Source organism: Lissotriton vulgaris, chromosome 6 (genome assembly GCF_964263255.1).
Source record: "Lissotriton vulgaris chromosome 6, aLisVul1.2, whole genome shotgun sequence".
Taxonomy (NCBI): domain Eukaryota; kingdom Metazoa; phylum Chordata; class Amphibia; order Caudata; family Salamandridae; genus Lissotriton; species Lissotriton vulgaris.
The window spans coordinates 1,169,971,778-1,169,985,312 of NC_141694.1; the positions used below are offsets into that span (position 1 = coordinate 1,169,971,778).

General features: G+C 42.3%; 1 protein-coding gene across 1 annotated transcript in view; it reads right to left on the reverse strand.

Moving 5' to 3' along the window:
• Positions 1-13,535, reverse strand: part of LOC147708587 (uncharacterized) — a 148,133-nt gene that overhangs the window by 1,406 nt on the left and 133,192 nt on the right. The window contains exon 8 of the mRNA XM_086927263.1: positions 9,939-10,040. Within this exon, the coding sequence (XP_086783389.1) occupies positions 9,939-10,040 (102 nt within the window). The remainder of the gene's footprint in view (positions 1-9,938; positions 10,041-13,535) is intronic.

Sequence of the window (13,535 nt, forward strand, 5' to 3'; positions counted from 1 at the left end):
CTGATGCTAAATTTGCTCTGCCATTAATAGGCCCACTGTATAAGTATATGATTCAGTGGTTTTAGGTAACACAACAGAAGTAGCCTATCTGAGCCTCATGGGATGATCCAGCTACATTTCTCTACATTGACCCTGTACAAGAAATATCACTTATCAACCAGTGCATGTTAGTATACTGCTGAGCATTACTATTATCTTAAAATAACATCAGATTTTCTTCACTGAGCATGCATTGTGAGGACAACTTATTTGATGTTAGTTTGTCTAGTGCTGCCAAGATTATTCAACATTTTGTGCCATTTTTTAATCATAAAACTATATTATGTGTAAATGTGCATTCAACTAATTACATTAGATGATGTGGCAAAAAAAATTGTTATAATGACTTTGTATTCAACAGGAGTGTGGAATATTATAAAATAGCTACTTATCAGAGGGAGAGGATCCTTAGAAATCTACCTGTACTGTATAAATATTGACGTGTCCCATTTGGTAACATGCAGTGAGGTGGGAAATTATGGCAACATTGCCTTATACTGCAGTTCTAATATTACATTCTATAGGGTATTTTCAGATCTACACTATAGGGTATTATCAGAGCTGACATATATCTCCTGAAATTTGTCAGGGCTAGAATTTTAGCAAGGCTCTTTTCAAAAACCAGATATACGGTGTTTCCGTTAGGGAAAGTATTACCCCAGGTTCTTAAAAAAAAATACATAAGAGTATAGGCAAATGAGATTCTCCATATGGGAAGATAGTTCCCCTGGAGAAAACAGTTTTCACAAGTGAATTTGCTGTTGCTCTGTAGATTTTTGCATTAACATTTATAATTTGCTCATGCGGAAATGGGACTGACTGACCTTTCCTAGAAATATGGTTTGCAGGCCTTCTTCTGTATCCTCGTGTGAATTCTTGAAAATCGTACATCTGCAGCAATTCAACATCATAGGTCTAGCATGCATCAAAAACCTTTTATGAAGTGAGGCATTGTCATTAGAAAATTGCCCATAACCTTCATCAGTTTTTTTTCAAACTGACGTGACTTGAGATGCATTTTATTTTGAAAATAAACAATCACCAATTGCGCTTCCATTCTTCTGTATGTATTTGCATATAATTGGAGCAATGCATCTGTTCACAAATTAATGCATAACAACAAAATCGTGTCACTTTTATCAAATTCGCCCATCATTAACTCTCCATCAACCCCAACTCAGAAATACATGGTTGGGCAGGCTCTGCAACCTAGGCCTGGGGTTACTGATTGACAGGTCACAGTTGGAGTGGCACGAAGCTGGCAGACAAACGCACAAACAGAAAATTCAGGTCAATCCCCCAGATAAGCGCAGTGACACCACAATGGTCTGGGAAATTGGCCTCAATAAAGCACACCTGGCCAGAGGGGTGCGTGTCTTCTCAAAACACCATAAAGTGAAATGCCACATGAAGTTAGGAACACACAGCCAATCAGGACACAGCATACACAGAACATGAAGTGATCACGTGGCCCTCATGCCGGACATCGGGAAACCTTACCCACTGGCCCACATTGTGTCCACACAAGGTCGATACCCACCTGCATTTGTTAACAGGGGCCTTATTTATGATTCCACAGACAAGGCTTGCATTCTTTTACCAAAGCAATCTCGGACGAGGTACAAATCACAGAGAAAACTCCCTCGAAGCCTCTACCTGGGTCGCCCACGTAAAAGCTCTATACAACGAAGACCAAGCCGCCCTTCACTCAAAGAATGCACCCATTGTAAGAGAAGAGCCAGATGCCATTACCCACAAGAAGGCCCCTCCTGGAAAATTGCTAGTGTCCAAAATCTTTAAAAAAATCAGGCAAAACGGCACTCCGGGCCCCAACGCCCTCCCAGGTCTATTGTTTAAAGCGAACATAGAATTCTGGTCTGAAAACCTGACCCACCTATATGCCGAATGCTGGCTCCTGGGGGATGTGCCAGACTCCTGGAGAGGCTCGCTCTTACACCCAATCCACAAAAAAGGGCCTAAATCAGACCCGTCCAACTACCGAATGATTGCTCTCCTGGACATCGAGGGCAAAGCCTACGCCAGTGCCATCTTGTCAGATCTCGCAGATTGGGCAAGGGAAGAAGGTCTTTTGCCCCTCTGTCAAACCGGATTTAGACCCGGGTCTTCAACCGTGGATAACATCACCGCACTTTCTTACCTGGCCTACCAAGCACGGTTGCGCAAAAGCCTCCCTTTATTCGCCTGCTTCATCGAGTACTCTGCAGCGTTCAATGGGGTAGATAGCGCTATCCTATGGAGAAAGCTGGCACAATGGAATATCAATCCGACCCTGCTAAGAGCAATTCAGTCGCTGTACCAAAAAACGTGGGTCAGAATCAAACTTTCGAGTGACCACGCATCTGAGAAGATTGAGACGGATCGAGGTCTAAAACAAGGGTGTGTTTTAGCACCTCTGTTGTTTAATCTATACAGAGCAGACATGGAGATAGCCCTGTCCGGGACAGCCTTAGCCACTCCAAGGATCGGGGGGACCAAAATCCAGTTCATGCAATACGCCGATGATCTGGTACTCCTGGATCACACCAAGATAGGCCTACAAAAGGCGCTGACTGCCCTGGCAATTTATAACGATAAAAACAGGCTGGTAGCTAACCCTTCCAAGTCAAAAATAGTAATCTTTGGGCGCTATCCAAAACAAAAACTAGCCAAATGGAGACTTGGTCACCTGTCTTTGGAAAGCACACAGCAATACACCTATCTGGGCGTCTGCTACCACGAGTCGGGGCTTTCTGGCCCTCATTTAAAAAAAAATCCAATGCAAAGGGAAAACCATTACTTATGCCCTCTACAAATTACAAGCCACCTTACGTAGTCCATCTACAACGACCATTCAAAGAGTACTCAAGGCAAAACTAATGCCGGCCCTCAATAACGCCCAACAAGTGTTTCCGGGCAAACTCAATAAGGAACTGGAAAAAATCAACTGCAGAGCCTACTAGAGACTATTTCATCTACCCAAGTGCACTAGAATCACTCTTTCCGCCTAGAATTTTCGCTCAACCTACAAAAGCTGGAAGAGATGGCTGCCTTGAGCAAATATTACTATCTCACAACAGCGGCACAAGACAAGACACTGAAGGCAGTCCTGAAATATATTTTCACAGAATCTGGGAACCCTTGGTCAGCCACCCTTACTGCGGCGAAGGATCTCCTCAACCTCGCCATCGAGCTTTGGGACCCTGAGCTAGTCAATTACACGGCAATCAAAACGCGATTAAAAAACAAGTTCGCATCCGCTCCCGGGAACTGGACTCGGAGTCGTTGGCAAAACGAGATTTCCATGAGTCCCTATGCCTGCCGCACACAGTGCACAACCCCAAACACCATCTCATGCAGGCCGTGGGCCGCCCAGCCCTTCACAATATTTTAGCCTATAGACTACGCCCCTTGACCCTTAAAGAACTATATGCCTTCGAATGTGCAGGATAGGGAGCTCCGGAATGCAGGCTCTGCAACTACAAACGTGAGTCGCTGGCCCATCTTTTACTTTGCTGCCAGGCCTTGCGCGTAGCGCGCAGTCTTTACATCAGGCCCATCTTAAGACAAGTGAGGACACGTACCGCAAAGGAGGCGGTTTATCAATTATACACATTGACCATAGTAAAGCAGATGGCCTCATTCGGCAAATTCATCCAACAGACACGGTCCAAGCTGAACGCAATCCAGGGCACAAATGAATAGAGACTTTGCAGATACAAGCTGGGCCACTTTATCATGGATACTATTCCTTTGAGCTCACCAGCGTCCAGGGATCCACCATATAGACTTGCCTGCTGACTTACTTGTCGTTTTAATTTTTGTAACTTTGTACATCCGGTTTTAATGTAATGGTTTTGAGTAACCACAAATGAATAGAGACTTTGCAGATACACGCTCGGCCACTTTATCATGGATGCTATCCCTTTGAGCTCACCAGCGTCCAGGGATCCACCATACAGACTTGCCTGCTGACTTACTTGTTGTTTTCATTTTTGTAACTTTGTACTTTTTAATGTAATGGTTTTGAGTAACCAAACAATAAATTAATCCAAAGACACCAAAGGCATTCTTTTACCAAACAAGGATCGCTGGAAGTACTTTATGTTGCCCAAAGAAATGTATAAAACCCTGTTCAGATTGATTGTACTTTGATTCAGTTCTCAGACCCGCTTCTATAACTGTGCTCCCGGCTGAAGTGTTTAATTAAACCAACTGTTCCTGTTTTTTTCAAACGCCTTTGTCTTTTGTTTTTTCAAGACATATTCATATTCGAGCAACACATGTATACAGTTTTTTTTTAATTAGAACCATATTCAGTAATGCAAGGTGAGCCTACAGCTCACTGTATTTTTAGTGCACTAGCCCTGATAGTAAAGACTTTATGTTTTTGTTCCCTATGTACAATTTTGAACATCTTATACAGAAGGATGCATATATTAACTTTTCAGCAGACAATTCTCTTTTGCACAAATACCCTGTGATACTATGAATTAACAGCCAAAGGGTTTCTGCTGTAGGGGCTTGGATCTACTTGTCCAAGGTGCAAGATAAACATGAAACCTTGTTGTCCATGACCCAAACAATATTTCTTGGTTGTCGGCCTGTAGGAATTCCGCACCTTTGTTCAATTTGACAACACGCTTAAGCTGTTATAGCATGTGGTCAAGAGACTACTTTTAAAATTGTTACACTTTGAGATAGTGGTCACCGATGTTCAATGAGAGAAAATTCCTAATAGGCCGATTCTTGAGTATAAGAGGTAATTGTTTAGAACTGGTAACCGATAAGTCTGAGGCCAAAAAACTAACTTAGATAGACAATATCTGTGACAATTGATAAAAAGATCAGAACAAAGGGCTTGACACAATAACAGGGAAACACTGCTGATACACAAAGAAAGAAAAGATGCCAAACAATTGATTTGTGTTTGCACTTTTACAAACAGTTCAGACAATGTGAAAAATATCACAAATAAGAATTGGCGAATATTGAACAGCAACCACTATTTTCCTTTAAATTGAACATTAGTATAAGGAATCTCTAGGTCCACACAAAATCAGAAACTACAACGAAAATCAAGAGCACACTTGGGGAACACCTGGAGGTAAAGGGCCATATCCAGTGCGGCCATGCTAGACTTAGGCCTTAAACACCTGTGGGAACAAAGGATCCTGGCCTTGCGTTCCCTTACATTTTGGTTACAATGTTGGCTCAATAAGGATTTATGTCTTACACATAACATCTTAAAAGAGGTTCTGAGCTTAGACGACATGATTAACATCCCCTGGATTAAATATTTAAAAACTTGTTTTAAAGAGATGGGACGCTTGGACCTGTTTTTAAATCCCGAAGGGATCACCAAAAAGGATCTCGCGCTTGTAAAGTACTCCTTCACTCTAATTAAAACGATGGAAAGAGAAAAGAAAGAGCTGCTGAAGCCTAGTGTGAGGTCACATCTGATGCTCAAAACCTCCCTAGATATGGAACCATACTTAATATGGCCGCTACCAGCCTACGAGCGATTTCTATTAATCAGGTTTAGATTGAACCTTTTTCACATTCTAATAGCTGTACCAAGGGGCAGTTGCAAAGGAAAAGTGTTAGCACCTTGTGGCTGCGACAATATTTCTCCTCAGGATCTGCTTCACTTTATGTTCTTCTGTAAATACTATGAAATGCCCAGGACCTTTTATTTAAAACCTATTTTAAAAAAGTTAAACTTTGTGCAAGTTCGTCCCGCCCTCTTTTACTTGCAACTATTAAAACCTGACTGTATCCCCTTCGTGGCCGGATTTCTGAAATGTGCAATGAAATATAGAAAATGTCTGGATTTTTAACTGGTCATAGTGTTTTTATGGTTTTTATTCTCTTATATTATATATTTTTAACGGCCTTTAAGATTCCCTTTTCCTCAAGATAACAACGTTACTAAATCACCACTACTGTCTTTTAATTAGGGTCTTGTGTACGTTGTGTTTTTATCCTGTGATTGTGTTGTATTTTGTAATGTGTAACTTTTATGGTTTCTCATCAGTAAACCGAATAAAGTATTTTGAAATGAAAGGAGTCATACTAACTGTAACTTTACAAATGTAATTTATCCTATTACCTGTATTACATAAAGTTTCTAAAGAAATACGTAAGAAAGCAGGTAGTCATGGGATTGTCATGGGATGGTGATGCTGGATGGTCATCATTTCTATGTTAGAGATGGTTAAAGAAAAATGGGAACAAATTGGTAAAAGGTAGTATATTTAACTTGAAATCAAAACATAAAATATACACTATGAAATTAAATCACTTGAATGGTATTTTAGAGACATTTACAGTAATCCTAAATGATTATTAATGCAAGCAGAATCAGAATTGAGAGCTTAGAGGGAGTATAGAGGATTTTAAATAAAATCACATTATAAGAGTACCAACTCCTGGCTACTCCAGGATTACAAACATGTACAAATGCCAATACTTTTCTCAGAGGATGTCAACCCTACCTCGTGCATAGGGACATGTGTAACAGCCCATTCAGTTTCAATGTAAAAAGATCATCAGCTAAAAAAGAGAACAGGGGATTAAGTGTTTGAATACTGGGCCAGCTGTATTAGGACCTGATGTGCAAAAAGCGGTCGCAAATTGTGCACCAACTATTTGCGAATCGATTCTGATTTTGTGGACCGACCTGTGTACTAATACATCGGTGTGCAAAATTCCTCATTCGGAGAGAGTCACAATCTGACCTACCTCATGAATGTTAATGACTCATTACGACTGGAGGCCTTAATATGGGTAGAGGCCTGCTAGGGCCAGCAGGACACTATGTCTGCGACCACCTTTAAATCAAATAAACTTTTTCTTTTATATTAAATGCAATTAGTTTTCCTTAAGAAAATAGGGTTACAGTTAAAAAGAAAAGTTTATTTTTGGGCTTTTTTCAAGCTTGTTTGAGAGTTGGCAGTGGACCCAAAAAACGTTTTGTATTTATAGTTTAACTGATTATATCTGGACCTGTGAGTGTGCAGGCACCCCTTCGCATTTGTAAACCTCCGGGTATTGCTGATGCTTAGATATGTGACCCAATGTTCAATTATGTCTTTGTGTATGTTTTTTATGTAGGTGACCCTATGAGTGTGTGTCTGAATATGTGTAATTTGGTCTGCGCACTTTGTAACCCTTTTAAACTGTGAGGGGAATTATCTGTTTGTGTGGTGGAAGCTGGGTCTGTTCTTGTTCCCATATCGCTTTCGGTACTACAATACTGCATAAGTGATAGAGGGTAAAATGAGACTGTCACCTGCTATGGAATTTGCGAAGCTAAGGGGCTTATTTACAAGCCCTTGCGCCACCGGTGCTTCACTTTTAATATGGGAAAAAGTGACGCACTGGCGGTGCAAGGGGCTTGTAAAAAAGCCCCTAAGTGAGTTTGCGCTGCCTCTGCCCTATCCACTTACATATTCATTCATGTAGCCCCTACTACACATTCGTACCCTTAAATTAGAGCGACTCCACATGTGTATTCCATTCACCAGCTTGTTTGTCTCCCACAGTATGGATCCAGAATATATGAAATCTAGCATCCTCCAGTTCCCCTAATATACATTCTGTTTTTTCTGTGAGAATTATGGCATTAGCCTCTTTTGTTCTGTCTGCTGCCGGCCCCTGTTCTTGTTCCCATTACGGATTGCTGTTTTTGTATGTTCTTTGTACTGCCTGGCTCCAACCTCTTGGTTTGTTGTCCAATCTCATGATGAGACAACACACTGAATCTCCAAGATGGATTCTCTGCACACTGCAGTCTCCCCTGCTGTCTGGCGCAAGAGTTACATACCATTCCTTGCAGAAGAGTTCAACAGTAAACCACCTCTAAAGGAATATGGGCCCTGCCAAGGGTCAGACTTGCCTATAAGGCAATCAGAAGTGCCTGATGGGCTAGTTTGACGAGTGAATATGTGGGCATGTTTTTGGGTGTTTTTATGCCTTATTTATGGCCCGCTGGGCTGGTTTTCCCAGATGTTAAAACAAACATTGTCTGCAGCAAGCTTAAATCCACGCTGTCTTCCATAACTTTCGAAAATGGAAGCCACTAATATTTTGGCACCCAGGTCTGTTTTCTACCCCAGTTCAACCCTGGTCCTGTCAGCATGATCCAGGCAGGTAAATGCCAATAGGGGCTTTCTCTGTCTCTGAGTGCTTCCTCCCTTTGGATGTGCTGGCTGAGTCCTCCTCAAGCAAGGGCCTCAGAGCTATCTAACCTCAAGAAACAGCACAGCCTTGCTGCTGAAAGCGTAAATCTGGGGGTATCATTTTCCTAATGTCACACTTTCACAAGTGACCATTAACAAACTAAGGGCCTAATTTATATTATGTCAGTCGGGCCGTTCTCCGTCACCCTGGTGGAGGTCCTGATTGCCAAATATATAAATGTCCATTGGGCAGGCGGATATTGAATGCATTGATAAGAACCTCCATCTAGGCGGTTATCAATGCATTGTAACTTTGCGGTATTGCACCGTCAAACGTGAAGTATGCCAAAGTTATATAATGTTTTCACTTTAAAAGACAAACCTCCAAGTGGATTTTTTATTTTTTTAAATAAAAAAATCAACCCCCCCCCCCTCGACATAGTAGTTATCTCGCATGACAAGGAGGGGCATTTTGCAGTTTTTACTGCCTCTTACCGCTAGGGTTTTCCTGGTGAGACAGGCAGTGAAAACTGACCTGTATATCCACCCATCTAAATTAGGTGGGCGGATATACCGGTCAACCTCTGACGGCCCTTACTCTGTTGGGCCGTCTGAAGTAATCTCTACTGTGGTTACATCAAAGGCCCACCTGCTTTAAAATCTGGCAAGTGGACCGTTATGTTGACAAGAAGGGTACCCTTTCCGCCAACATATAAATCGGGCCCTACATCACTGGATCTACCAGGTAAATCCTTTTTCATATGGGACCAACCATCTTAACAGTTTTTAGAACATTTCTGTCTCGAATTCCAGAGCCAAAATGAATTAAGGGTCAATCCAAATGATTTACTTTTCTATCAAACATTAAAACATCACGCAATTCAAATGTATGGCTCCTCCATCTCCTATTTAGAATTGCTCCAGCATTTTCTGTTGCATTTCATATTTTAAATAATCATTTTCAAAATCATTTATCTCTTTTAGAACATCTATTTGGCTCAGGCGGACTTTCTGTCGCTATCTCAGTTGGAAAGTAGATTAGACTGGAACATTATGCGACAGCATTTTGCAAAGCATGTAAATCGACAAGAGATGTAATGCTGCACAAACATTCCCTAGAGAGTGTGAGACCTTAATTTCCTTTCTATTTACTTTCATTCTCTGTGATTTTGTGTGCTGGGGGAGGGTGTTTTGGGAATTGAAAGTGTTATTTTTAGAGCCCATCAAAAGCAATGCTATAGTGCTCTTTGCCTGAATATACTGTCTGGATACCAATGACTGCTTCACTGAGAATCGGTTGTACATGGCTAGGCGGTATTAGGACAAATGGAAATATCCTATCACAGAAGAAAAGATGCATTCACATTTAAAAAGTTCCTTCGAACCTATTTTCACTTACATTTGTATCCATCAACTAGTGCAAAACACATTCTAATTGAGCAGCTAGTGCAACACCGTGCTTTTCCACTGATCGACCAATTTTTCTTCAGGTTGTTCAGTGCGAAGAACAACGAAAAAAGTGCACTTCACTGCACCAATTCTGCACTTAGTAAAGTGGGCCATGACTTACAATAAACAGTGCCAGGTGTGTTTAGAATGTTGAGACCCAGTGAAAGAATTCCTCATTTGCATTAATTCAAAGCACTTCATCAAATGCAGTGTACCGACATCATTGAAAGTTCCTATTGTGTTATTTTCAGGTTACTGGTATTTACTCACACGTTGGACCACTGATGCCTTCAGGGAAGAGGTTGTCGATATAATACATCTCTTGCTCTTTTTTAATCCTGAATGGTGCAACTGGTTTCATTGCTGTCAGTCCTGTAAGGAAAATGCAATGCTGAAATATGTTGACAGGAGCAAGGAAGTCACCATCTCAGTGTGAACAAGAAAAGATTTCCCAGCATGCACTTTTCTTCTCTTCTCTTCTCTCTTCCTGAGCGCTTATCCATGTATTACAGGAACAAAGGTATCCTGCATTCGTCATCTTCCTTTACAGAGAACCATAAATACAATGGAAAAATACTGCATACCTACAAAAAAATGTCTGGCATGTACGGCCTTTTTCGTTGGATCTTGGGGCACTTAGGGGCAGATTTATGAAGGGCTTGCGCCACGTTTACGCCGCCGTTGCGTGACGCAACGGCGCGGAAACGTGGCGCATCCCTGCGCCCTATTTACAACGTGACGCATCTATGAGATGCGTCACGTTGTACAGCACTGCGCCATGAGGAGGCGTTCCTGCGCAGGGGGGGGCGTTCCTGCGCAGGAACGCCTCTTGAAAGTGGCTGAGTGAAATCTATGAGATTTCACTCAGTCACTTTCAGGGCAATGCTGCGTCAAAACCCTGCGCCTGCTTGAAGCAGGCGTAAGGCTTGAGGCAGCATTGAAAGAATAGGCCCCCCCAGAGCATTGCTGGAGCTGCGTCGCGCTTGCGACGCAACTCCAGCAATGCGCCACATTTCCGGCACAGATGCGTGACGCATCTGTGCCGTTTTTGCCCCATGGTGCGCCGCATCATAAATGCGGCTCACCATGGGTGGCGTAGCTGTGGCGCACTGTGGCGCATGTTAACTGGCGCATCCCTCGGGATGCGCCAGTTAACATAAATCTGCCCCGAACTGCTTACTGAGGCGTTTCCTAAGTGGATATTGGTCTTTCCAGTGCCTGTACATAACACTGCACTCCAGATAGATAAACAAGGTACTCTTTTAGGCACTTTACTCCCCGCGAGTAGAGCAGTCATGGCTTATTTTAGGAGGTGGTAAAGTTAGAAACTCAGGTACAGCCTGACATAGCAAATAACATTTAATAAACTCATGGCTAGCCAGTTACACACCTTCAAAGAAAAAAAAGACATGTATTTACAGGTAGGCAAACAGACCAGTTAAAAATATGCTAAGAATAGAAAAGGTGCTAGCACCACCTAGGTCAAGGTGCAATCCAAAACATTTTCATATAAATTGTTGTAGCCACCAGATTTTTTATAACGTTGGCAATATGGCCAACGTTATTCTATATGTCTGCAAGTTTGGGACCTATCAGTTGTAATACAATATTTACTAACAAAATCTTAGTAAAGATATATGCCTGACCGACTGTTTAAGCTTCTTACACTACTTTAAACTTTTAAAATTCTTATCTCTGGTTCGCCTTATTGTATTTTTTTAATTTTATTGATTAAATTGCACTCTTTTTTAAATTAAAAAATAAATAAAATAGTAAATCTCTAGAATAAAAAACCTTCAACCACCTAGGTACAGTTAATGGTCCAGGGTGCCAAGAGTCTCAATGTCCAGTTCAATTACAATCAGAAACCATACAGTCAAGGATGTAGTCTAGTATAGTGGCGTAGCTTGGGGGGGCGGTGGGGCGGACCCCCCAGGCTGCACAAGTTTTGGCGGCGGAGGTCAGCTCCCCCTCCCCCGCTCTTACCTGTAGCTGTTGCGGCCGCAATTATCAGCAGCATCCCACTATCCCCCCGCTCTTACCTGCAACGGTCGCATAAATCGCCAGCACCCCCAACTCCCCCAAATCCCCCCCCCCCCACGCTCTTCGATCAGGCCGCGACAGGCGGCAAACACAGGTGCCGCCACGGGCAGCCTAAGGCCTAGCTACGCCACTGATCTAGTAGTTTATAAAAGATGTAGGTTTATTAGGTTTAGATCAGGTTTCAGGTAAATCAGGTGAAGCCCCACCAGGGGTAGCATCCTTCTGCTCAGCCCTTCTCACTCCAACTGTCCACTCATCCAAGCACAAACACTCTCAACATCTAAACCTGTTCAGGTGCAGGTTCTCAGATACCAATCAAGCCTTCACCTACATTAAGGTTTCTCAATGGCCGCAAATGTAGAGCCAATTTTGAGATGCTTCTGTTCCCTTTTGAAAAGGACGTGGTATTTTGGGCTGGACAGCAAGAACAAGCTTACTTTACATAAGATGGTCCCTGTCTGAAGTGTCAAGTGCTGAAAAATGATAGACTAATATGGGGTCAGAGAGATTGACAGTGAATGAGACTTTTGCAAACACTAAACTTATCATCTTGTGTTTTCCTCACTGCGATGCCCTAAGAGCTAAGAGTTTTACAAGACGTGGGTCCTGTGCTCACTGTGCAACTGCACTCCAGAGCAGGACCGGACTAGGAACCCAAAGCAGCCTTGGCAAATTTTGGCAGACCAGTCTCCATATGGTGCATAGCGAGCGCGTGCAGCAAGTGAGCCTGACCACTTCAAGGGGGATAGGGGTGGTTCTCCCCCCAAGAAAAATTTGGAAAAAATCTCACATTTTACAACATATTTGTTATTATATATTCAATTGTAATGGTAAATGATGACCTTACAGTACACCTGGATACAGCAATCTTTATTGGGGCTCTTCAAAGATTCGCTCACTATCACCCTCCAACAGTTCGCTCACTATGACCCTCCATAGCCCCTCTCTCACATATATTTCATTTGTTTTATAGCACCTCTCATACAATTGTAGCTTGCAGGAGCACTTTACATCACACACATACAGAAACAATGAATCATACGTGTGTAAATCAGTGTATAGAAAATGTTAAATAACACAAAAGGGACTACAAGGTGTCGGATTCACATGTCATCTATACTGGTAGGCATTTTTTACGAGTGCTTTGTATGGAGAAGCACAAACTCAGGATTCAGAACGTAACACAGTGGTTAGGATTGGCTTTACTAATAAGAAATGATTTCTAACTAAACAAACCCTTTTAAGAAACATTAGGATACTGACATACTGGAAAAAACATAACTTTATAACCTGTACCATGCAGTTTGTATGCATCTCTTTGGCGGTTCATAGTTCTCTGAGCTAGATTATGATTGGAATTTCTGAACTTCACAGTAACAAAAGGATCTCTGTGACAAAATCAGTAACACATTGAGCTATGAACATAAAATATTGTTCTCTGATCTGCATGGCAGACGTTCTTCGCAGCAGGCATATAAACCCTCTGCGCTACCTTAGATAAGTCAGAACTACCACTAGAGAAAACTCAGATCTCTCTTCAGCAGACACATAAATCACCAATTATCTTGACACTTTTACTGTTGCCTAAAATCTGCTGAATATACAAGGAACTCTGCAGCGGGTGCTTTTAAAACTGCTGCACTGCTACGAAACTGGACCAAGTAACAAAAATGGCCCCCCACCCTTCCAGCATTCCGGGGTACCGCCAGATGCTCGGTACGGCCTGTCCTACCTTGCTCCAGAGGCATCTCACTGAGTAAGCCCAACAACATTGAAAGAGGTCTCTGGTCGCTTGGATTCCCATTTTGCCGGTACCTGGCATGC